The sequence below is a fragment of the Miniopterus schreibersii genome, assembly GCF_964146895.1.
Source record: "Miniopterus schreibersii genome assembly, chromosome: 22".
In the NCBI taxonomy this organism is placed as follows: Eukaryota; Metazoa; Chordata; class Mammalia; order Chiroptera; family Miniopteridae; genus Miniopterus; species Miniopterus schreibersii.
This window is the reverse complement of record NC_138124.1, coordinates 2,416,759-2,441,579: the sequence shown is the minus strand read 5'-3', so window position 1 is coordinate 2,441,579 and position 24,821 is coordinate 2,416,759. Positions and strand designations below refer to the sequence as shown.

The 24,821-nt window shown below is 47.0% G+C and overlaps 1 protein-coding gene across 2 annotated transcripts; it reads right to left on the bottom strand.

Annotated features, from left to right (window-relative positions):
* Positions 1-14,995: 14,995 nt before the first annotated feature.
* Positions 14,996-23,746, bottom strand: TM2D3 (TM2 domain containing 3). 2 transcript variants are annotated; one of them, XM_081124521.1, is made up of 6 exons: positions 23,611-23,746; positions 23,066-23,158; positions 21,365-21,522; positions 17,170-17,344; positions 16,726-16,801; positions 14,996-15,323 (listed from the first exon to the last, which is right to left on the bottom strand). In XM_081124521.1, the coding sequence occupies exons 1-6, from the start codon at positions 23,699-23,701 to the stop codon at positions 15,158-15,160; spliced, it is 759 nt and encodes a 252-aa protein (XP_080980647.1). In that variant the 5' UTR covers positions 23,702-23,746; the 3' UTR covers positions 14,996-15,157. The 2 variants fall into 2 exon arrangements, with proteins under 2 accessions (XP_080980647.1, XP_080980648.1); XM_081124522.1 differs by lacking the exon at positions 23,066-23,158 and having other exon boundaries at positions 23,611-23,728.
* Positions 23,747-24,821: the final 1,075 nt, after the last annotated feature.

Here is a 24,821-nt window from a genome sequence, read left to right as displayed (position 1 = left end):
ATTGGTGTAAGAATTTTAAATTCTCTTATTTGAAAGCATGAAATAAAAATTTAAAAATATCAAAGGGCCTGCTATTCAACAGCTATTCCTCCCTCTTTCGTCCTTATAACAGAACTCCTAATTATTTTAAGTTTTCATGTTCCTATGTGAAGCCCCAGCCCCAGCCCCAGCGACTGGCACTGTATTGGTCTCATTCAAATGTGGCAATTCTAGTCACAGGCATAAGCGAGCCACATAACCCCATTCTAGTCGATGAGATAAAGGAAAAGCCACTCAGGTGTGAGTCTGTGATGGATTTCTTAGTTCTTAAAATAAGACACAAAGACAAGATGGTTCCCTCTCCTTCTCTGAGCACAGCAGGGCAGGAATGGGAACTTGGAGTCAAGCAGCCCTTGGGAGCTGGGTGACACGTGAGGTCAGCAGAGAGAGAAGACAGAGAGAAGGTGGGGCGCTGATGGCAAGGCTGGGCCAACTCTGGAACTGCCCCCCTATGGGACTATTTATTACTGAGCCAATAAATCTCCTTATCTTTGACGGTGCCATGTGTTGGGAGTTCTACAGCAGCTGAACGCATCCTGAGTGATACAAAGATCTATATCTAAACACAGGTGATGGATTTTCAGAGTAGCCAGGATCAAGAGAGGATCCCGTAAAGCATCCAGGGTGGAAACAGACAGAGGCTGTCAAGGGCTGAGAGCCTGCAGGATGCTCGAATGCTCTGCACCAGAGCCGCTGACACGCAAGGATGGCGGCTCCAACCTGAAAGTCCACCTAAGTGACCATCACTTGTGAGGACACAGCAAAGAGATTGTTGGATTCCTGGGATTTCAGAAAGCTAACCCCTCATGCATTTTTTTTTTCCTTAGGAAGTAACCAAAGAGAATCCTCCAGCGAAATAAGAGAAGGAACCAAGAAAAAGGGATTCTAGGAACAGTGGCTCCAAACCCAGAATTTTGGCCAGAAGAAGTCCCAGGACTATCTGAGCAGCAAGCTCTGCACTGGAACAGACTGGGGGGCAGGACCTGTGCAAAATGGGCTCCAAGGGGTACAGCATGCTCCAGACCCCTGAAGCTGTGACAAAGACGGAGCGTGTAGGACAGAGAGCCATCAAGGTACTCCCTGAAAAGCAGTAGGAGGTCCAGTCACAACCTACATATGACTCACCTGACCCAAGCTAGAAGAAGATTCCGGCGGGATTCGAGAATCCAGAATTACAGGACGCTGGACACTGGAGGTGTTTGCCGAATGTGTGTATGTTTCTTCTCCAAAAAAAGGCAAACTGAACATAAGATACGATCCAAATATGAACCAAACCTAACATGTATCATGATTTTCAGCGATGGGCAGTGTGAAACACAGCCCACGGGAAACTTCCTTTTAGTGACCTGGAGACACTGACAACAGCCCCACGAGGAGGGAGCGTCATTCCAGCAGGTGACCGGGCTCAGCAGGGATACAACGCGCAAGGTCAAAACTGCGTCACCTGGGAGCGTCGCTCGCCTGGTGACTTTCACCTTTAAGCAACAATCTACAAACGAAGCCACAGACAAGCTTTATCGGTTGGACGGGATAAGGGCGGAGGTGTGCTGTCCGCTCCGTCTGAGCAAGGGGAGGCATAATGTTCTCATTCCCCAGAGTAAGGAATCCAGAAATGGGACTCCAGCGGCTAGGACAAACGGTGACAAAAATACGGACAAGATAGCTACATCATTTAGATGTCTGCTCTGATTCTAACGGCAATACTTACAGTTTCACCAGTAACTAGCACGTTTGGCATGGCCTATCTGCTTATTTTTTATCTTTTTGTTTTTGAGCAGTTTTAGGGTTACAGAAAAAAATTGAGTGCAAAGTACAGAAGGTTCCCATAACCGCCTCGCCCCTCACCAATGTCCCCTATTTTTAACCTAGCATTCGTGCGGGACATTTATTATAGCCGATGAGCCAATGGCGCTGCGCTTGTTTTTCTAGGTTGAGGAAATTTCCTGATATTATCATCTTGATTTTTATTAGGCTGGGTGTCAACTTTTAAATTTCAGAAATGCACCAAGATGAATGTGTCTCTTCCCCTTGCAGGTTCATCACAACAGATATAATAAGTTCATGACGTTATGTGTGAATGGAAGTTAATGACATTCATAGGGTTCCAATATTGAATAATAACTGAGAAAGATGGATCAATACACAGTGTTCGGAAGTTTGGGAGAAAAAAGTAACTTAGGTCCCAACTTCGAAGACACACCACACCCGGAAGTATATTGCAGGGAGATCAAAGACCTAAATGTAAAAATCAAACCCACTAAAGTATCAGAGGAAAATACAGAAGGATATTTTTATAATTTTGGGATCGGGAAGGATGTCCTAAGCAAGAATCAACCAAGTGAGGGGGATGACAAAGGTTGGTTAGAACAAGGGGCAGTCTGGTCTTCCTCCCTCTGGGCCCTCCTCACACAGCCCATCACCCCCCACAGAGGCAGAGAAGCCCCCCAGCTGCGCCCCAGCTCTCCTGGTCCCTGACGGGGTCTCCACCCCCCACACCTCTGCCAGAGCAGCAGCAGATGGAGTAAAGAGAGATGGCCGGGGAGCAGTACCATTTCTCTCTGCCACGTGTCACCCTGCTGAAGACTTTTAAAAAAAAAAAATCAGCTAGTGGAAATTCATCAGGAAAAAATAATTCACAACAAATGGAAAAAGATGGGCTAATTTAATAATCTATAATGAATCACAGAAGCACAGCAAGTGAAACCGTTTGCTTTTCCATTTAGCTGAGGGCTTCTTTATTCAAATTATGGGTGGCTGGGCTTCTTCCCAGCCCCACAGCTGATCTGTAATCCAGCAATGAGGAGAGAAGGGTGAGGGTCATCCCAGGGGCAGATGGTGCCACCTGCCCTCATTCCCCTGTCCCAGCCTCTAGCTGAACCGTCGGGGTGCCCCGAACCCAGCGCTCAGCGCCCATCCACAAACCCTCCTCTCTGGCTTGGACAAGCCTTGCTCTTTACCAAACCACCTCCCTTCTCTCCTCAACCCTTTCTCTAGAGTCTCTTTCCACTCTTTGTTCTAAACAAGTCTGAGGTCCCCCCAGGCTCCCCATGCGAGACTGCCTCCTTGGGGAGGGCTGCTGTCTTCCCCAAGTTCAAGGGGCAGGAGGAAGGGTCCACACATCCTGGAGCTGCGCCCAGAACGCTGCTGTCCAGGTGCCTCCCTAGAGCTGCCCACTTAGAGAGCCTGCACCATGCACCCCTCCCCATCAGCATTACATACGACGCCCCAAACCTGCTCCCCTTCTCTGTCACACACAGGCACAGGGCTCCCTCAAGTCTGATGACTTCCGCATGGTCTTTCCCAGGCCCCCGTGAGAGTCAGGGCTCATGTGCAATCAAAGAAACCACCGTGCTGGTTGACACACAGGAGGTAATAGAGGGGTTAGGGGTGCACACATCATCCGGGCTAGAGGTGTGGCTTCGGGACTGGTCCTCCCACGGAGAACACAGCTGCCTCCTCTGGCACCTTCAGGAGCTGGGGGAGGGGAGGCCAGCCTCTGGCTCCGAGCACAGTGCCTTTGCTGAGGAAGCCCACGGGCCTCTGGGCTCCCAGCCACAACCCACAGCAGCCACACCGATGCCCTCTGCCCGCCTCTCACCCCCAACCGAGCAAAGGAAGGAAAGGTAGCGTCTTCAGGAGCTGGCCAGACAAAACACGTGCACCTCAATATACACCATACGCTAATTTAAGCCCCAAATTAGCCTGACACCCACAAAGAGAGAGGGGAACTCTTTCTGCGGCTGAAACCCCTCCTGAGTGGAGGACTCTTCCCTGCCACCCATCTCTCCCCTCAACCTGACCGTCAGGCGCGGAGAGTCTGCAGGGGCACATTACCGTATAAAAGCCACAGAAACAAAATTGAAAAGAAAATTTATGACCCTTTTCCAAACCAATATCCTCAAGCTGACCAAGACAGCCAACCAGATATGGTCCCCCGGATTGCAGGGGAAGCTTAACGGGCACTTATATTTAACCACACGCAACCGGGGGGAGTCTGGCCACTTTCCAGTCCCCCGGGGAATGGATGAAGAATGTATCAGGGACCTTGCTGGGGACAGAGAACTAAGGTGTACTTGCCCACAATTGGCTCATCGCCTCCTCATTTCTGCTCATCTCACTGAGGCTCATCCATTACGGGGTCCATACACCACTGTGGCTGGCCCGTCACTGTCACAGAAAGTTCTGAGGAAGCCAGAGGACTTCTGTTTCTCTCTCTTAGAGACGTAGGCGGTGTGGCAGGTCTCTGGGCCACACGTCTTGAGAGAATGCCCCATTATTTTTGAGGCGACCATTCTCCTTTCACTGGATGAAAAAGGGGCCAAGCATGGTTAGGGCTGCCCATAACACCCGTCCCCGTGGAGAGCCCCTCCAAGGTCGCAGAGAGAGGACCAGGAGCAGCCTGGATTCTTGGCCCAGAAGGCTCAGAGCATCCATGGGGCAGAAGCCAACTTCCCAGTATGGCCAACCTGTTGCTCACCCAGCCAACAGCTCTTTTCCATTCTCTCCTGCTCACAGAACTCCAGTTATTTCTCGGGGGCAATGCGGCCAGCAACAAGGAATCAATCACGAGACCCTCCACCAGCGATTGGTGGTAGAGGAGGTCATGTGATCAGTTCCAGCAATGAGGTAGAGAGAAGTCCGCTAGCAAGCTGGGGGACCATTCTCCTCCCCCGTTAGAGACGGGCGTGGCAGGGAAAAGTTCCTTTCTGGGGTCCCCTCTTCTCTGACTTTGGACACATGGTAATGGGCGGTGCTGCCTTGAGCTGCTGCACCCAGCTCAGACCAGAATATCTCAGAAAGGCCGATTTAGAGGCACCGGTCCACCATGCAACTTCCAACCACCCTGATAGACTGGACAGAAATTCGAGTATTGCCTGCGACGGTATTATATTCTGTTACTTGCTGCTCAAAGAAACCAACTACTAAGCTCTCGGTTGCCCAGCTGGCTTGAGACAGAACCAGGATACGATGCCAGGCCAGTGCCCATCCTCAGTACTTGGAATTTTACTTTTAAAGGTTTTCTGCACCTGTTTGGCGCATACACCAAACAACTCATGCACACTTGCATCGGGGTCCCATCTCCATCTGGAATTGTCAGGAAGAATTCCTATCGCTTGTCCCAGTCCCTAACCAGCCTTCTCGGGCACCATCCCAGCAGGGGTGCTGGAGAGCTTTGCTAGCTGGCAAGGCTGCGAGTCTAGGCTCTCCTGCTCAGCATGGGGAGGGCTGGTGCCATAGTTTTTCTGGGGTGTTTGGCTGATGAGAGCAGTTACTGACTGAAAGTTCTGTGTGTGTGTGTGTGACTGTGTGAGTGTGAGGGAGCAGGTGTGAGTGTGTATGTGTAACTGAGTGTATGAGTGTGTGAGCAGGTGTGAGTGTATTTGTGTGTGTGTGAGTGTGTTATGGTGATGACTTGGGGTCTCAGGGTGAAGCAGTAGGTGGTCTCTTATCCTGCACCAGAGAGGATGCGATTTGTAGAAACAGACAAACATGTTAATTGCAGGATAAATGGCTCTGGGCGCTGCATGTCTATCAAGCTCAGATTAGACATCATAAAGGAGATCTTGATAAAAGAGTGAGCTCACAGAAGTGACATCTCATTAATTCAGCCCTGGCAGGAGACGACGAAATCTAATTTTCCAGATAACTGTAATCACTCAAACTTACAAATTAACATTTTATCAGGAACAATTTCAACCTTAGCCACAGCATTCCAAACACCATTTAATTTTCCCTTGGTAACTCCTGGCCTCCCCGTGGAAGATGGGCCACTGTATGCGCTGCCATCGGGAGGGCTCCAGCAGTGAGTGTGACCGTTGGGACCCTACAGAAAACAGCTCCAGGTCCTGCATCTTCTAGCCTCATACCCACAGCAATTTACAAAGGCCCATGGGGATCAATTACAGCAAAATGGCCACGGTTAACATCAGCATTATCCATTGAAACGCTTTGGCTGCGCTAACACATAATCGATGGCATTGCCAGCCAATGGAGTTAAGAGTCTGCAGAAGGGGAGAGAGGGGTGGAGTTGGGCTTCAGGGAAACAGGACCACTCACCCATCTTAGAGCCCCAGGGAGTTGGGAGCCAGGACCCAGAGCACTCTGGGCAGCAGGTCTATGTTGTGGGGCCGATCTCTGAGCTCTGATCTCCCGCCTCTTAGAGTTACTGGTTGGACATATTCCATGAAGGACTCGAGGGCGCAACTACTCGTCCCCCTGTGCTCGGACCCTTGCCCACCAGGCAGCCTCTGCCTGCCACCTGCAGCAGGTAGGCGGTGTTCCCAGCACCGTGCATCATTCTGTTTCTGCAAGTCTCCTGGGCTGGCCCTGGGTTCAGCCCCTGCTTCCCCTTTAGGGGCTACGATTCAACTGAGGGACAGGAGTGGCAGAGCTGAGGCCCAAACTCGTGGGTGACTGTCACCCTAAGGGCACCACAAGCTGCTGAGAACAGTCACAAGTCACTGCTACTGACAAGAGTAAAAACTCAAAAGCTTGTCATTTTTGTTTACAGATTAGAGTGGATTATAAATACATGTGGAGAGCACATATTGTGCTGTTTTACATTGACTGTTTCATTTGGCGTCCACAGCAACCCAATGAGGTAGCAACTAATAAAACTCCCATTTCACAAATGAGGAAACTGAGACCTTGAGCGGTTAAAGATCACACTGAGAGCCTGGAGACTAAGCTTTTCACCACTTTGCTGCCTGCCTCCTTGTCAAGCCTAACTGTCCCAGCATATCTGTCACATCAGGGACAGAGTAACGACTGGCCCACTGACCTGTCTGTAACCCGTAGCCTCCCACCTGAGTGTCACAAACCAGCAAATTTTTTTTTGAAAAATTGATTTTCAGAGAAAGAAGGGAGAGGAGGAGAGAGAGAGAGAAACATCGATGTGAGAGTGAAACATCAATAGGTTGCCTCCTGCACGGCCCCTACGCGGGATCAAGCCCACAACCCAGACACGTGCCCTGACCTGGAATTCAACTGGCAACGTTTCGGTGCACGGGATGACGCCAAACCAACTGAGCCACACCGGCCAGGGCCAGCAATGACTTTTAAATCTGGTTTAATCATCTACTTATAAAATGACTGTTACATTAAAAATTAGCAGAGTTATTTCCTTCCTCAAAGGATGGCTTTTCTTATGCACCTGGGACATCAGCAGTCCCCTCTTCCAGTAGACGCAGGGGCAGGACAGTGGGAGTGGCATTTGGCCCCTAGGAACAGCCCTCGGCGTGAGGGCAGAGCTGTGGTGGGCACTCCATTGTGTCCTCATGGCCCTCCCACCTTTCTTCTCTGTGTACTCAGTGTGTGGTTTTGTCACTGAGGCCGCTGCACTTCTGTCCCAGCCAGAGGAAGGAAGACAGAGGGACAGGCAGAAAGGACAGGTGCTCTTTCTTAAGGGGTTGCTTCTTGGGGTCCGGGCCAAAAATCCAACACCCCAAAACCACACTTGGGGCATCCAACCAAAGGAGGTGATCACAGGTAGCTGGAAGGTGTAGAAAATAAGAGCAAACTCCCAGGTAACCGGGATATGGAGCTGCAGGGAGCAGCACCGATACCTAGGGCTGGGGGACGAGAGGAGATGGCGCGGCCACCAGCAGCAGCTCAGAAGAGGGCTACCTGTTCCTCCGAGGGGGCAGCGTGGCTGAGGCTGGCTTTGCCCAAAGGAGCCAAGGCTGTGGCTGTTCCCAGAGCAACAGGGGTGCACTGGGGCATCAAGACCTGTACGTCCACGACCAAAAATTCCATGCGTTTCGTGCAAAGTTACAGCAACCCCGTGTAGGCAGAACCGCAGAGGGCTCAGCTGCCTCAGAAATAAAGTTCTTCCTGCAGTCAGCTAAAGGAGCTTACCTTTCAGATGACTGGTGTGTCCCCAGCAGTCTCAGGTAGGTGGCTGCAGTAAGTGGAGTGACTCTAGCATGAGCCAGCTGAGACTCTCAGTCCTGCAGACCAGGCCCGACTTGGTGATCGCATGCACATCTGAGACCCCTTGAGTCACCAGCTGTTTGAGGCCACCATGCCTGCAATGATAAGGTAAGTATGAGTCTGAGCTCCAAAGATTACACTCAGCCCTTCAGTGAGTTGAGTGTTGTCTGTAGGAGGCTGGTACAGGGAGAGCGCAGATGTAGATCCAACATGTCCCTCCTCAAGCCAGCTCCAAGGGCTACGCCTGCCTTCTCCCTATAAATGTTTTCTTATAGATGAGTAACACTCAAGACACAGACAAGCTGAGAATAGCAGGGCCCTCGGCCCCACAGTTGATGACTGCTGGCTCTGGACCAGGTTCTGGAGACACGGGATTGTCGCCACACTGTTCTACCAAACACCACAGTTCTCGGGGGATCATCTCAGCCAAATGCCTGCTTACTCCATGTTTCCACAGTACACGTCTAACTCATGTAACGTTAGTTCACCAAGGACATCCTGAAGTCATGATGGCCCCTTTGGGGAACTTCTGACATGGACAGGATTATTGTGATGGGCATCTGAACACAGACAAAGAAATCCCGAATACCCAATGGTTTCTGCTCTTCTCTTGACATGAGACCTCCAAAGTTGATTCAAATTCTAAAATCGTCTCCCTAGAAGATTTCCCAAATCCCAGGTCAGAAAGGAAGTTCAGAGACAAATTCAGACTTGTGCTCAGCATATATACTCTGGGCTTTTCCAACCTCCTTCAACCAGCCCATGTGTGGTGGGTCCAGGAGATGCAAAGCCTGGGATGAGAAAAGCCAATTAGCATGACCCTAAAAGGGACACAGGGCTAACGAATCATGAAAAACACAAAGTAGAAACTCTTTTAACAGGGACACCTGTCAATATTGCAAACCAAGTAATTGAAAATTGTCCCATCCTAGCCTTAAAGACACAGGAACTAAAGTTCTGAGGTACCCTGAAGGGGCTCCAAGGGAGACTAGTCAGCTCCCTCTTCTATTCTTTTCTCTCTCTGTTCCCTCTTCTCCATCTCTTAAAAGACTTTGGAGATTGATTGTAGTAGGATGTATTTTCTAAAAATGGTCACTGCGATATTTCTAGTTTCATATGCTCTTCTTCGATCTTCCTACTCCCCCAATGAGAGACGGAGTTCATGTCCATTCCCCTTGAACTTGAGTGGGCCTTTGTAACTGATTCGATCAGTAGGTTGTGGTAGAAGTGAGGCTGCGTGACTTCTGGAGCCAGGTAAGAATAGACCATCCAGCTCCCAGGTAGCCAACCGCCATGCTGTAAGGAAGCCCAACCAGACCTGCACAGAGACCACATGGAGAGGCCCACGTGGGGAGAGGAACCGCCAGGTATGTAAAGACTGAGCCTCCAGGTGATTCTGGCCCCCATCCTCTGAGTTTTCCAGCTGTGGCCACAGGCATAAAACAGAGACAAACCATTCTGCTGTGCCATGTCCAAAGTACTGATCCACAGTATCTGTGGGAATAAGTGACTGTTTTATGCGACTAAGCTTTGGGGTGATCCGTTACACAGCCGTCGAAGTTGGAACATTAAGTAATCACAAAAATGTTCTGTCATGTCCACATTGCAGACCTAACACAATAGAAAAAGAAATCAGACTCTGATCTCTTAACGATCCACAAAAGGTGCTCTTCTAATTGGTTAGAGAGAGTTCATACATATTTAAAAGATAATTCAAGAACTTCCAAAGGAAAGAGAAGAATCTTGACCTTCTAATTATGTGGTGATTGTTCAACTTTTCTCAAAGGCAAAACCTTTAACTGTGATATTCATTAATGACCTTGGCTACTACGTTACAAAAGAAGAAAAGCCGATAATTCACAGCTTTTTAACTTTTAAGTATGGTTGAAAAACTCTTCTAAAGCCATTTGAAAAACAAGGTCATGTCATGTCCCTGATGGATGACTGCAGGCAAATGAAAGTGAGTGAGTACTTGTGATTTAAAACACCTAATTCCTGCTTCCATGGAGAATGTAGAGAGCTGCACAGAACAATGAGAAAACCTGGATAATCTATAAAAGTTATCATTTTTCTTGAGTCTGTCAGAGACGTGAGGTTGTAAGGCAACCAAGTGAGCTGAATTCCAAAAGAGCAGGTGCTCCGAGGAGAAACACAGCACACAACCTATTTGCCCTTTGGAGAAGACAGGAGAAACACATGGCCACCAAGAGGTACGAAGGCATCACCTTAGGTTTTAGCAGATCACTAGCAGTCAAGTGTGGGCCAGGATGCAAGTCTGGAATAGCTGAGAATCCAGACTTAGGGAGTTTGTACTCGCAAGATCTCTGAGTGCTCTGAAAAGAAGTATCAGGACCAGCTGGGAAAACTGGGGAGGGACAGGCCTGTGCATGCGCAGGAAGACCCCAGCTGCTGTCGGAGGACACAAAGCCCTACCACTGCCCTGGGTCCATCCCTCCTACAAAGCAAAGGCCTGACACACTGAGGGAAGGGCACCAAATCCTCCCACCCACAGGGCACAATATGTGTCTATTCCAGTGACGATAAATCAATGTCGTCTCCATGACTGAAGGGGGCCAATGGAATTAATCTCTCGTCATTACAGTGTTGTACACATGAGATAAAGAACTTGTTTACTGCTCTATCTCCAGTGCCTAGAAAGGTGCATGGCACATATTAGGGGATCAGTATTTATTCACTGAAGGGATACACTTGTGTTCTATAGCACAATTTATAGGGATTTTTCTTCTGTTTCTTGGGTTACGTTTTCTTCCCGATGGGCTCTTCAGCTAATTTCACAGACTGTGTTTCTTCCTCCCTTTCTTCTGTGTTCATTTGTTTTCCCTGTTATAACATATATATGCAGTTGCTCTGTCATTTGTTTTTTAAAAAACTGCCTTACTGTGATAATTTATATACCATAAAGTTTTCCAGCTTAATATGTAACTGACTTTTTTCACTTAGCACAGTGTTTCTGAGGTTTATCCACGTTGTAGCATGTTGGTACTTCATTCCTTTTTATGACCAAATAACATTCCATTGTATGGATATACTTTTTTTATGCATTATTCACCAGTTGATGGACGTTTGGGTTGTTTCCACTTTTTGACTATTATGAACAATGCTATGAACAAGCTTTTATATGTATATATTTTTATTTTTATTATATATCTAGAATTGCTGAGTAACATGGTAACTTTAAAAATTTTAAGTTCTTAAAGTTTTCCAAAGTGGCTGTAATCACTTTACATTCCTGCCACCAGTGTATGATGGTTCCCATTTCTCCACCTCCTCAATGATACCTGCTATTGTCTGTCAGTCTAGTGGGCAGGAATTGTCATTTTTTGTCTTCTTGTTGTAATGTGGGCAACTTTGTGATATTAAGTGAATAATTTCCTCTATTTTTCCTCTGAGAAGTTTGAACTTTGTATTTTGTGTTCTATTTAGTGTTCAGTAGCCTCATAGCCAAAGTGAGGCAGGGAACAACTCAGCTGAGACTTTTCTAGAATATCTTTTCTAGAATATCTGGTCTCTTTTCGGAGATTTTTCTTGATGCCTCCGTTTCCTTCCCGATTAGGAGGTGGATCTCATAACCCATGGGGGTCATCTTGGGCTCTGGATCCTTTTTCTGGTTCAGTGTGACACCCACCCCATCCATCAGAGAATCAGTGCGCTGTCCACTGGCCTCTCTCATGGGTCTCTCCCCTAAGCCTTTTCACTTCCCCTGCAAAAACAGGGAAAAGATGAGCATATCCCCTCCCTCCCAGTTATACTGTGTTTCTCTTGCAAGTGAGAGTGCCTGGGTTTTCTGATTCACCAGGACCATGTTGCAGTAGTAGTCTTGCACACCTGAGCAATATTTTCCTTCTCTTACTATTTTTGGATGCTTTTGACATTTGTCTTTTTCTTTATTTGTTGCTGGTTTTGTTTTTTGTGGGAAGGAGCTGCCAGTTTTTACTACATTGGGTTCATGTCAATAAGTATTTGAAAAGACGTTGTGATCCAGCCATACTCTACCATTCTACCGAAAAAATTCTTGGCAATACTTTCAGGTGTTTAGCTTAGGCCTGGAGAGTCCCCCTCATTCATTCATTAAACAGATGCTCACTATGTGCCAGGGAGGGCTCTTGAAGAGAACCAGATCTTGCTCTCATGGAGCCTTAGTTAATCATGTCCTCGAGTCTCAATCAAAGCTTCCTCAGTTTGCATAAAGTGTGTTTATAGAAGTCAATTCCAATACTTCGAATCTGAGAGTTGACACCAAATTTGCCTGGGTTATAATTAACATACACACCCTCTACCATTCCCGTGACACTTCACTCTATCAAAGGTGCTTTCATCAGATACGGGGTGGGCGGAGGGGAAGCTTCAGAGCAGGAGTGAAGCGATCCTTCATCCTCAGCTCTCCTGCTACTGGAAAAGCTGCCTCAGACACAGCTTGTTCTGCACTCATTGCTATGGGATGAATTCAGATCATTCCTAAGATCCTTAGCTGATGATGTACCCAAAATAAATGCAATTCTGGCACAAAGTATCTAAAAACGTATAGGAAAATCAAGTTGTAAGGCACAGAGAAGGCATTTTTAAATCTTCAAGCATGAGAGCTTTTAAAAATCTTTCTAGAAGCACCATTAACCAGAGCTGTTCCACAGCAATTTGCGGGAATCCCATTAACACAGTGCTATGGCCAATATTTACTTGAAGCCAATTTCTTTGTATTATCTCCCTGCAGCCACCTCAACTGCCAGTTTCTAGAATTCCACTCGAGTGCTTCAATCTTTCCGACACCCATGGCACTGACTCACTCTGCAAATATATGAGCCACTGTGTGTAAGACATCATGCTGGGGACACCAGGAAGCCAGAAATAAATAACACAGCACCTGCCCGGGAGGAATTATTGGGGCAAGTGGGACAGCAGACAAAGCAAGGCAGAGATTCTTACGATGAAGTAATGACATATGGCTTGTTGCAGTGATAAATTCTGAATTTCCTGATTTCCGTCAATAGAGGTTGGGGACTGATATGCTGAAAAGGTCCCCCACCTAACCGCCCCTCGGCAAAGCCACCAGCTCACAGGAACAAAGCGTAAAGGTCAGACCCAAACAGGACATTTGGCTGCCAGCAGAGGCCCATGGAATTTGCTGGAGAGATCATATACTCTCTTTCTGGTGCCTTTAAAGGGTAGTTCTAAATTTCTTTTAGGGACCCATGTAGGAGTTCATCATTCCTAAGTTTGTTTGAACTGTATTTGGAAATCTTCCTTTTCCTGCTAGTCCCATCTCAGCAGCCACAACGCCATCAAATCCTTGAAAGGAAGCATCCCTCATCTGCTCACATCCCTTAGGTTCCAAAGACTTGTATCCCTTGTAAAAGGCTTTTAGGATTTGGAAGCAAATCCATGCGTTCATCTCCTTTCACGGATCCAGAATCTTTCAGCTTTCACCTTCCAAGCCATGGTCAACTGTCTGCTACCTACTTCCTCAGAGTCTGTGCACGGCCAGCAGTTCCCACAGCTTCCCTGGCTCCTCCTCATGTGGTAGCTCAACAGGGAAATGCTAGAGAGTCTCTTCTGCACAGAGCTAACTATGGAAGATATTCCAGAAAACATTTTATTAAAGTTAGCAAAGGGGCTGTTTCCTTGCAGGTTCCTTGCAGGAACAGGTCTTCATCTAAAGACATACCGGCTCCACCAAGTGTCATGTACCCACGATGGGTAAGAAAGTGTGTTTTCCCCAGAGAAGAAAGGTCCATGCAAACTAGGCTACTCCCAGCCAGAAGTGCTGGCATGTTGTGCCCACGCTCATGTTCCGAGGAAAGATCATGTTCGGATGGACAGGTTCTGGAAACACAATGTGCAAGCAAATGTGAAGGGGACACGCCACCCAGTGGCCAGAGCTGGAGCTGCCACTCAGCTACACCAAAAACACCTGAGCGGACCTTCAAGGGCGAGGCATCACCAGAGGGATTCACATCCCCTTCCAGGTAAACTGCGATTAATCATCTCATGAAGAAAATACATTTTGTTGCATGGAATTTATGGAGATATTTTCCAAAACTATTTCATAGCTTCTAGATCTGACAGGCTGGTTAAATCTTCTGGCTATTAAGAGAAACCCAATTTGAAAGAGAAATGCTAAGAGTTGTAATGTTTTAAAAGAAACCTTTGTAAAATCCATTTGGGATTTATACTGGTTTTTCTTTCCAATAAAGGAACTGTAGACTCAAAAACACTCCTTATGCTAAAACACAATGAACACTGCACGGTATGTCAACAACCAGCCAACTGTGAATACAGCTGACCCTTGAACAAAGACCCGAACTGTGCGGGTCCACTTCTATGCAGATTTCAGGTGGACCCACGCAGCTCAAAGTCGTGTTGTTCAAGGGACAACTGTGTTTTCAACCCACAGTTGGGAATCCCATATTTGCAAGGCTGACTTAACCTACGTGCAGATTGACTGCTCGGCATCCACGCCCCTCACCCCAATGCTGTTTAAGGGCCAATGTCTACCTGTTGGAATGGAGCAATGTCCCGAAAAATACACATTTTACCTCATAATGGTAACAGCTGTTAGGATTACTCAAGATTATCGGTTAATACAGAACACAGGTCTACAATGTTTCTTAAGCAAGGTGTAACTTTATTGACTTTTCAGTACTCTTACAATTTTACATTACTAATAAAACTCGGACCACAGCAGCTAGACATGAAAGTTCTAGTTTAAACACCCGCATACAAATACATGCACACAATGCAAAACTCACAGAGCACTGGAGTGTAGACAATTTATTCAGCTAAAGAGTAAAACTTTCCCATTTTCTGCATCACAGCTGAAGAGCTTTTCTGGGCAGATCACGTTCAGGCCGAGATCCGAGCAATACACTTCGACTTAAGCAACATAAAACGAAAAGTCACAGGAATTAATTTGATTTCCAATAACTGCAGCTTGTTCCTCCAGTTTAAATCCAAGTTTTTTCACAGAAAAAAATATATTTCAAGCAAATGAAACCAAATTCCAGAGAAGCATGGTTCAGTGTTTTTTATTGTACCTTTATCAAGGCAGGCAAAGTACAGATGCTGTACATTAAAAACATACAAATGCAGCAAATACACTCGCAGCACATCAGTTCCTACAGGCAAAGGACTTTTTCCAAGCATCGCTCCTCTCTGAAGCACACAGCCACAGCTAAATGTACAGAGAGCCATCTGCTGGTCCCACGTAGCCAACTCCAATCAACAAGACGTCTATCAGCGTCCAGATGCCCAGGCCCCCGAAGCTGAAGAGCTTGCCGAGGCCCTCTCTCCACTGGCCCAGGTAGAAGCGGTCCGCTCCAAACCCGCCGAGGGTGATGCTGCAACACCAAACGGACTCGATCCACCAGACGTCCCCCCACCACCCCGTCAGGTGAGGCTCCACAGCCCCGCTAAGTCACACCTGGGAAAGGCTCTCAAATAAATGATCCTAACCCTGTTAGATCACAAAGACCATTTCACATTTCACAACGCCAAATACGTATTTTCGATCTTTCATCCTTGGTGGGAATCAGCGTATGCGGAGGGCTTTTAAGTTACACCCAGATTTTCGGCTGTGTGGGTGATTGGAATCCCTACCCCCGTGTTGTTCAAGGATCAGCTGTAATCACAGGCGAGAAGACTGTTAAAATGTCCAAAGCAGACACATGGTCTTTATCTGGCCTAAATCTAAGGTTACTCTTTTAAAGAAAAGTAATGGACCTCTTTGCATTTTAATCTTGAAAATGGCACATCCCTGAGAAGGAAGCACGAACATGGAGTCAGAAGTTGGCACCGTGGGGCAGCCCACTGCCATCTGGCTGCCCCGGGGCAGGCTGTCTGTTTCAGTCACTCACCTGTGTGGCTGAATTTAGAGTTAGGAATAAATGACTTTTAAGGTTCCTTCCAATGCTAAGATCTAACACTATTTGGATAACTTCTAATTGGACTTTTCAAGTTTTTATGACAGAAAATTTCAGAGCATATAAAAGTAAAAAGTAAAGAGAACAGTACCCATGACCCAGCTCCAAAAAAACCAACACTCGGCCAGCCCTGGCTCATCTATACGCGAGGTTGCGCGCCCCTGCCCCGTGCCATGCTGCAAGGCCACAGGGTTTCAGGCTCTAACCCTAAAACTTCAACTGGAGGTGGCACAACTTTGTAGTTAGTGAATCGTTTAACCAGTTTTCCCTCTGGCAGGAAGAATGGGTACAATTTTTTTTCAAACTGTTCAGAAGTTTAATAAATACAAGCATGTAAAAATTCTAAGTCTATAATCATTTCCAGATGGTGGAATTATAGGTGATTTTTAATGTTTTTCTTGGTCATTTTCACTTTTCCAGTGTTCGGTATTGAGCATGTAGTATTTTTTTATAATAAAGATGACAGTTATTAAAAATTAAAAATACACATCATAAATCTACCTACTTTAAACAGTACACAGTATACACTGATTCACGGTACATTCAGGATGGGGAACCCTGACTGGTTTAATGATCTATAATCATGCCTCAGTAAGTCCTATGCAGGCTTCTTGGGAGAAAAGCTAACTTTCTGCAATTCAATTCCTAAAGGTGTTGGTCTGACTACCTAAGGATGTGTCCCACAGCTACATTTCTTTGCATCTGTCTGGCAGGTGGTGGGATCTGAGTGGAGTAGTCTGTCTGAGCTCAATGTCTGGAAATTCCACGGATCCCAACAAAATCCAAATGGCCCCTCTAGCTTATTGGTAACAAGGCTTACCTGAGAGCCAGAGCAGTAGACCACTTATAACCTCCAGTCCAATTGCAATACAGCATTTTTGGAAATGTTCGATTACCTTTAAAAAAAAAAGAAAGAATGCTCTCTACTTAGAAACATGGGCATAAAAATACTCCTACACAGAAACTAACTGTAACTAGGGCCTTGTAATTAAAAATCTAAAAAGTCGACCCTCCTTACAATAATGCTCACCACAGTGAATGGTTTTATCAAATACTACCTTTTAAAAGATAAAAACATTGCAAAATTTGTGGATTTTTTTTTTAAGCTCACTGAGTATATTAATGAGGCTTGGCATAACTCCAAAGTGCTAAGAAATGCTTCTGATGAAATAATTTAAATTTATTTCTCAAGTTTCTGATTCAAATTCCACAAGCAAGCTTAGAGCAAAATAGCTTGCTCCCAAGTCGCTGATCTCCGACTCACCCAAGCAGTGCACGTGGTCCCGCACCGTGCAGTTGGCGGTGTAGCGCTGCCGCGGGCAGGACACAGTCATGCAGCTGGTGGAATTGGAGCACTCGTAGTCAGTTTCTGGGAGCTGCCAGCAAAATCGGCAAGTCATGTTGATGACAAAGTGCTTTTGGGCTCTGAAGTCCTGATCCTGTGCAGCAAAGGACACAGAACTCATCAATCATGATACAGCAGCTTGTTAATATGTCAATAAAACTACACAGTCTAATGCCATAAAGATTGCAAAATACTTTATGATCTTGCAGGAAGTGGCAGGAAAATAGGTAGCAAACCATTGTATGCAAAACAAATGTACATGATATGATCCTATAATCATAAAAATATACACCCAAAAATATAAACCTAAGAAAAAATATCTCGAGAAATTCACATGAAAATCAGTAAGGTTATTTCAGGGTGGTAGGTTTATGTCATCATTTTTACCAGGCTAAATCTGTAATAATAAGCATGTGTACTTTTGTACAAAAAAGAGGAAAATTTGTTTTATAAAGCAGGAGCGTCATGAATAGCTGGAAAGACAGATAAGCACATCTGTTCAAGGTCACTGAGCTGCAAGTTCGGAGTAGAAGCCAAGACCCACCAGTCTCAAATCCTCCCTCATATCCCCACCACAGTCCAGGGCTGGTTTTGCTGCCGCTGCCAACACGGCACGTGGCATGATCCACCCACAGGCAGCCCCAGAGAATCACTCAACTTAGAAGAACCAAGGGTAGAGACTCAGCACGTGCTCAGCGGTGGCCCTTAACTTTGAGACCAGACTTTTTCATTTAGCTTTTAGAAATCAGTATTTTGTTTTCTGCTTATAAAAGCAGCACATGCTCTTTGTAAGTTGCAGATCTGGGAAAGAAAGAAAAAAACCCTGTATGCTCTCCAGAGACCCATTTTTAATCTTCTTTCACTTTTTTCCTTTTTAGTATAGATTTACAGAAGCAGAATTATACTGAAAGCATTTTGCATCCTTTCTTACTCCCACTTGACATTAGATTGTAATACATATTTTTCAAAACCATCTTTAATGATCATACAATTACCTCTGGAAGTTATCATATTTGTTAATTTTTTTCATCTATGCAAAGCTGTTTTGGACAGCATCCCAAACTGAAAGACACCACCTGATTTAGGCGATACTGTTTTAAATGTCTGCATATTCCTAGTGATGCGTTTATAACACACCTTTCTTAGCAACTGTTTTTTAAATTAGTTAATACATGTACAAACTCCCAGACAGGACTGGAGAGTGGAGGAAGCCAGCCCTCCCCAGCACTGAGCCCTGCTTATCCACTCTTATCCACTGGCCTTCGAGGGAGTCTATTCTATGCCCGGGTACATTTCTTTTCTAAAATCTAACTTTCCCACTGATACTTTCGCTTAATTCTGCAGCTATCCATAAACGTCTCCAGAGCTGCCTAGTTCTTTGTTAAGAGTGGCAATGTATTTATCTCATTACACAGTGAGCCATAAATTAAACAGTTCTCTCTTGAACATTTAAGCTTGCTTTGGATCTCTTGCTTAGGTGAACAATGCAGCTGAGTGTAACACCCTTGGGCATATTTACATGCATCCATGTGCAGTACCTGGAAGATACAGTCCTGGGTATGGAATTGCTGGGCCAAAGGCTACATGCATCTGTAAGCTTCACAGGTATGACAAACTGCCTAGGCGAGGACGGCCAATCTGCCCACCCACTAACAAGACATAAGAGTGTCACTTACATCCTCACAAAAATCAGTTATCTTTTTTTTTTGCCAATCTAATAGGTAAAAACCACAGTTATGTGTATCTCTTCAGTTATGAGAAGAATTAAACCTGTTGGAAGTCCGTTTGTACTTTCTTCTTTAGGAACCATCTGCTCCTGTCCTAAGACCATTTTTCTAGAGGACTGTCATCTTTTCCTCATTGGCTCTTAGGAAATCTTTACATAGTATGGATATTAGTGCATTATTTGTAATGTCTTAGAAATCCTTTTTCCTAGTTTGTCATTTATCTTTTGCCTTTCTGGGTGCTTTTTTTAATCCTCACCTGAGGACACTTTTTCCATTGCTTTTCAGAAACAGTGTGGGGGGAGAGAAACATCGATGTGAGAGACACATCGACTAGTTGCCTCGCGCATGTGCCCCAACTGGGGCCGAGGATCGAGTCTGCAACAAAGGTCTGTGCCCTTGGCCAGAACTGAACCTGGGACCCTTCAGTCCACAGGCTGACACTTTAACCACTTAGCCACACTGGCTAGGGCTGTCTTTATGGTTTTTTTAGGTCATGTAGAAATCTCTAATTTTTAGTAGTCAAATACATCAATTCTTTCTTTGATGGCTTCTAAATTTTATTTTACACTTAGAAAAATATTTCCTTCCTTGAGATTTTAACTAAACATATCTCATGCTTTCTCTGGCACTTTGTGGTTTAATTTATTCACATTAAATATCTGACCCGTCTGTAATTTATTTTGAGCAAGACAAGGATTCCACTTTTTACAAATAGCTACCCAGACACCCCAGCATTTACTGAATCCTTCTACTTACACAGAGAAGTACAGACCCCTTCAAAACCTCGTCTAGATTAAACAGATCTGTTCCCTTTCCCTCTGTGAAATAGCTGTTCTTATTAAAAACACAGAACCATCTGAAGGGATCATACCCGCTGCAGGCACACTAGCAGACAGGTGTCTTCTCCAAGTAACACAAACAACCTCTCTGTTGAGCAATTTCCAGCTCACATCAACTGGCCTGACAGCTGCCATTATAATGGGAACAGGAGCCCCTGATAAGGAAGAGGCTGCAGGTTTTTTTACATTTATTTCTATTTACACACTTAGCAGGGTCCTTATTAAATAATGTCCTTGACTAGTGTAATCTGGGTGAGAATCCCTTAGACTGTGAGTCCCTAGTAATATGCACAGAGAAGGACTGAAAGAGTTGATACTCTTTCATTAATCTTAGTTCAAACTAAAAGGGGAGAGAGGAAGAGAGTCTGAGTGCAGGTCCGAGAGAATGAGTATTTGCACATGTGCATGATGGTCGTGGATTATTTCTTCCTGAAATGCTCCCTTATTTACCAAGAAGGGACCCTACAGGTTGTCATTAAACAAATAATGAGAGAAAATGTGGTTTAACCCGGATGACCTGGCTACAGTGGTCCTAGACCCTACGGCTCTTGACAGCCAATTCATGGATTTCACTGTCCTACTTTCTGAAGGAGGAATGGACCACCAGACTCTCCTGGGGCAGACTTCAAATCCCACATCTAAGGACAGGGACCTGCTACTTGATAGGACTCCCTACTACTGGCTAGAACAGGGAGCAGATGAGATGGAAGCACCTGGAAGAGGAAGACAGAAAGAACCCAACTGGGGGCCCATCACAGGCAGGGGTGAGGACACTACTGGGGACCAGAAACTTCCCTTCGCTTTGTCATTTCTCTACCTTCCTAATTTTTCTTCTCTGCTCTTTTCCACTAAATAAAACAGCTGGCTTTTGGAACACCGACAGAATCAAGAAATGGAGAACTATCTCACTAAGTAGCGAGGTTTGGGAACTAAAGATCAAAGAAGCTGAGGGAAACAACAGAAGAAGCGAATTCTGGAAAAGTTCCCTTTAGCAAAGTTTTCCCATTTTCACTACCTAAATGCAGTGTGCAGTAACTACCTGGTCCACTTGATACCTAGGTCTCCCTGACCTGTTCTCATTCAGCAGGTCTGGGGCTGCCTGTAGGAGTCTGTGATTTAAACAGGAGCCGAGGTGAAGCAGCTCGGAAGCCGGTATCCCTAGAGCACTGTAAGAAACACCAACTACAAAAGCCTTTCTATGCTCCTTCCTGGCCCTCAAAATATCAAAGACGGGACATAGGTATGATGATTGTAACAGGGTCATTTCTGATGGGCAAGTTGGTACGCTTGAATTTTTTCTATTTATGACTTTCTGTAAGAAGCCTGATAATCACTTATCCATATATCAAAAAATTACCATCTGAACCCCTGTAACCAAACCTCACTTGGAAATGGAAGCTCGTCTTTGGATAAAACTGACTTTCATCCTAAAATATTACTTATAAAAAAGGCAGAGCACTTTCAGAATTTCCCCCCGAGTCAGGTCTAAACTCTCCTGATAGCACCAGGTTTACAGTGAGTTTATTTAGAGTAAGTTGCAGTACTTACAACACAGGTAACAGAAGGTTTGACTGTGCAGTCAAAAGTGACAGGCTTCCCATAGACACAGGAGAAATTTGTCTTGCATTCTACACAGTCTGCAGGGAGTTTGCTGCACAGACCATTGCTTGGACACTTCATCACATAGGGTGGGATATCGGTACTTTCTGCGAGAGGTGAGAGAGAAGCTTATGCTCTTATAATACTGATAAAAAAACTCACAATTTTCTAAGTTTACGGAGCATGATCATTAGCAATTAGAGACTAGGCTGGAATGGAAAAAGCAGAGCTGGAGTCAGAGCTACCGGCATTTAAAGCAGGGCTCTGCCACCAGACAGCTGTGTGACTTGGTGGACAGCTCAACAGCTAAGAAAGAAGTATTTCATTACTGTCCCCCAAATGACCACAAAAATCAAAGGTGCTTACGTATATGTGATGTATTGCTAATACTAGGTATAAGTTAGGGCCTCAAAAAAAATCTACCATATAACAAGATGAAAAACTAAGTCTCAGGGATGGGAGGGTTTGTGCAAGATCACAGAGGGAGTGGCGAACCAGAACCAGAACCAGAACCGGAACCTGAATCTCAGTTTCCAATCCACTGTTCTTTTTACGAGCACTCACTGATTTGGAAATGAAGCCAGTGACCCTCTAACTGAATACATCAGTACAAAAGGGGACCAACTCTAGAAAATATTCGCTGTCATTACCCCACACCGCTCATCAATAAGCCATAATTTGCTAATAACATTTACAGTTTTATACTACCAAAGTTCAAAATAGTTTTCCATGTTCACAAGTTGTTCAGTGGGTTGCAGGTTTTTTCCCAGCCAACCTAGCCCAGAGTACAATGTATTTCTATCAGTTAAGAGGGGATCAAAATTGCAAGTAAGCCTTTTTCTTTTCTGTTCTTTGAGCTTTCAAAAAGGTGCAAAGGGTAAAACAATTCTTGCACTACCACTATAAAATAATCTCTGTTTTAAATTGAAGTATGCTGCTGTCTTCTAGTGGTCCCAAAATACCTCTCAAGGAATGAAACTACAGAAACAAAGGTTCCATTTAGCAAAACACACTAATATTTAAAACTCATCTTACTTTAAGTCGCTGTAGCAGGTAGGCAATTCTACAAAATACCATTTTTTTTCTTGCCTTTTGTTCCTATTACTATTGTGGCTGGAAGCCGGACACTTTAGCATCACAAAGCCAGAATGACTAGAAGGCCAGGTGGACCTCACCACCTTAAAGATAAGAAAACCAAAGCCCAGGGGGGTGAATAATTTGTTCCAGCTCCCAGGAGCACCAGGGGACCTAGACTCCAAGCCTCCACCTGTCCCTCTGTGATCCTTCCACTTCAAACAGCCTTTCCTAACCAACATCGGGGGGGTCAAGAAGTGGAAGAAATGTTCTGCAGGGAAAGCAGCGCTGGTTGAGGGTTGTCTTGATGAAGTAAAAAAAAAATAATAACAACAGAAATAAAGGGATGGAAATGAAGAGACCGTGGGGCTGTCAAAAGGAACGCAAATATCAAGCCTGTCTACAGAAAATGTCTATCTGCCCTAAGTTCATGTAATCTAAAATACAAGAAGTATTTAAAAAAAAAAAAAAAAAAAGGGTGATTTCATATACTAAAAGGAGCTTTATCCAAAATCGAGAGGGAGAACCCAGCAGATAGAAGCATACACATTTACTAGAAGAGAAAACGTCTAGTACCTGCTGCCCTGGGAACTACTGTGAAAGTGCGTGTTGGGCCCGGATCCCTGATTGCCTGCGCCAGCGGCTGCGCATGCTCTAAATTTAAGGACCCTACAATCAGAGAAACGTGTTATCCCGGGGCAGGAAGACCCCGGTGTGCGGTGAGCAGGCAGGGCCCACGCCACGCAGGGACTGCGCGTGAAACCCTCACAGCTCGACTGCCCAGGAAGCGAGAAGAAGGAACCGCTAGCGGCGCCGACACCCATGGGCATCCCCGGGCGACTAGGGGACAAAGCGAGGTGAGGGGGACAGTCCCGCCGCCGGGCCGCGCGCCCTCGCTCCCGAGCTCTGCAGGTGAACCTGCGGCTCGGGGGTCCCCGTGCGCGGGGGGCGGGGGGTCGTCCCCGGACCCGAGGCTGGGACGCGCCGGGCTCGGGCCGCAGCGCCCCGCCCCCCCTCCGCCCCGCAGTCGGCCTTCGCGCTCCAGGACGCTTCCCGTAGGTCGCGGAGGGATCCCCCCGCCACCCAGCCAGACCCGGTGTGGCCCCCGGCCTTTCACTCACCACCGCCCGACAAGATATAGAACTGGGAGAGGAAGAGCAGCCCACGGCAGAGGCGGCGCAGCAACCCCAGCGGGCCCGCCACAGCCACCATCTTGCCGGCGCGACGCACTTCCGGGCCGCGGGCTAGGGTCCTTCCGGGGGCGGGGCTCCGGCGTGCGCGCCGGAAGGGGCGGAGCCGGGCGCGTTTCCGCCCCCCCTCGCTCCAGGGGAATCCTGGACGCAGACGCGTGGGGCTCGGGGACCCTGACAGGTGGCACCTGTGCCCTGGGACCGGGCAGCGGCCGGGAACGGTCACTGGGACCGACATGCGCCCCTGACGCGGCTGGAGCAGAGGCGGGCAGACGGGGGAGTTGGCCGCCATCGGTGTGTGGCCGGATCAGTACGTTTAGGGGAAAACCGCGGTGCGCCAGGGATGTGCGCGGGTTTCGATGGCGTTACGTTTAATGTCAGGCTGGTTTTCAGACGAGGGAACTGCGGCCCGAGCTGGCAGGGAAGCGACTGCGGCCCCCAGGTGTGCCGGGGGCCCCGCGATCCTGGGGCCGGGGCCGGGGCCGGGCCAGCATCGCCCCGCAGCCTGCGCGGTCCCGCTCGCAGCCCCTCCGGGGCCCCGGCGGCTTCCCGGGGTCCCTCCAAGGCGGGCGGGCCGGACACTGGGCACGGCCGGCTGTCTGCAGGCCCCAGGCACGGGGACAGGAGCCCTGGGTGTAAGACGAGGGTCAACGGCCCGGCCCCTCCCGGATGCCCCCCAGACCCCACGCTTCCTGCGCCTCCTGGGACCCGCACCTGTCCCCGGGCCCGGCCCCTCCCCGATGCTCCCCAGACCCCAGGCTTCCTGCGCCTCCTGGGACCCGCGCCCCTCCCCGGGCCTGGCCCCTCCCCGATGCCCCCCAGGCCCCAGTCTTCCTGCGCCTCCTGGGACCCGCGCCCCTCCCCAGCACCCTTCGTCCCCAGCAGCACCCTTCGTCCCGGGCTGTTGACATGCTCTCCCCACCCACCTGACCTCCCGCTCCCTCACTCGCAGGCCGGAGACTGAAAAAAAATACATTATCAAGTAGTGTTTGGCCTCAATAAATACTAGCTTGAAAATGATACAATTTACACCTCAGAGCACTGTAAGGGCTGATACATATCAAATACTGTTTTGTTTGCCAACTGTTCAGGAAATGAAACGATAAGGTGTTGAGAGAGCATGTCTTAAACTTGGTTTGAAT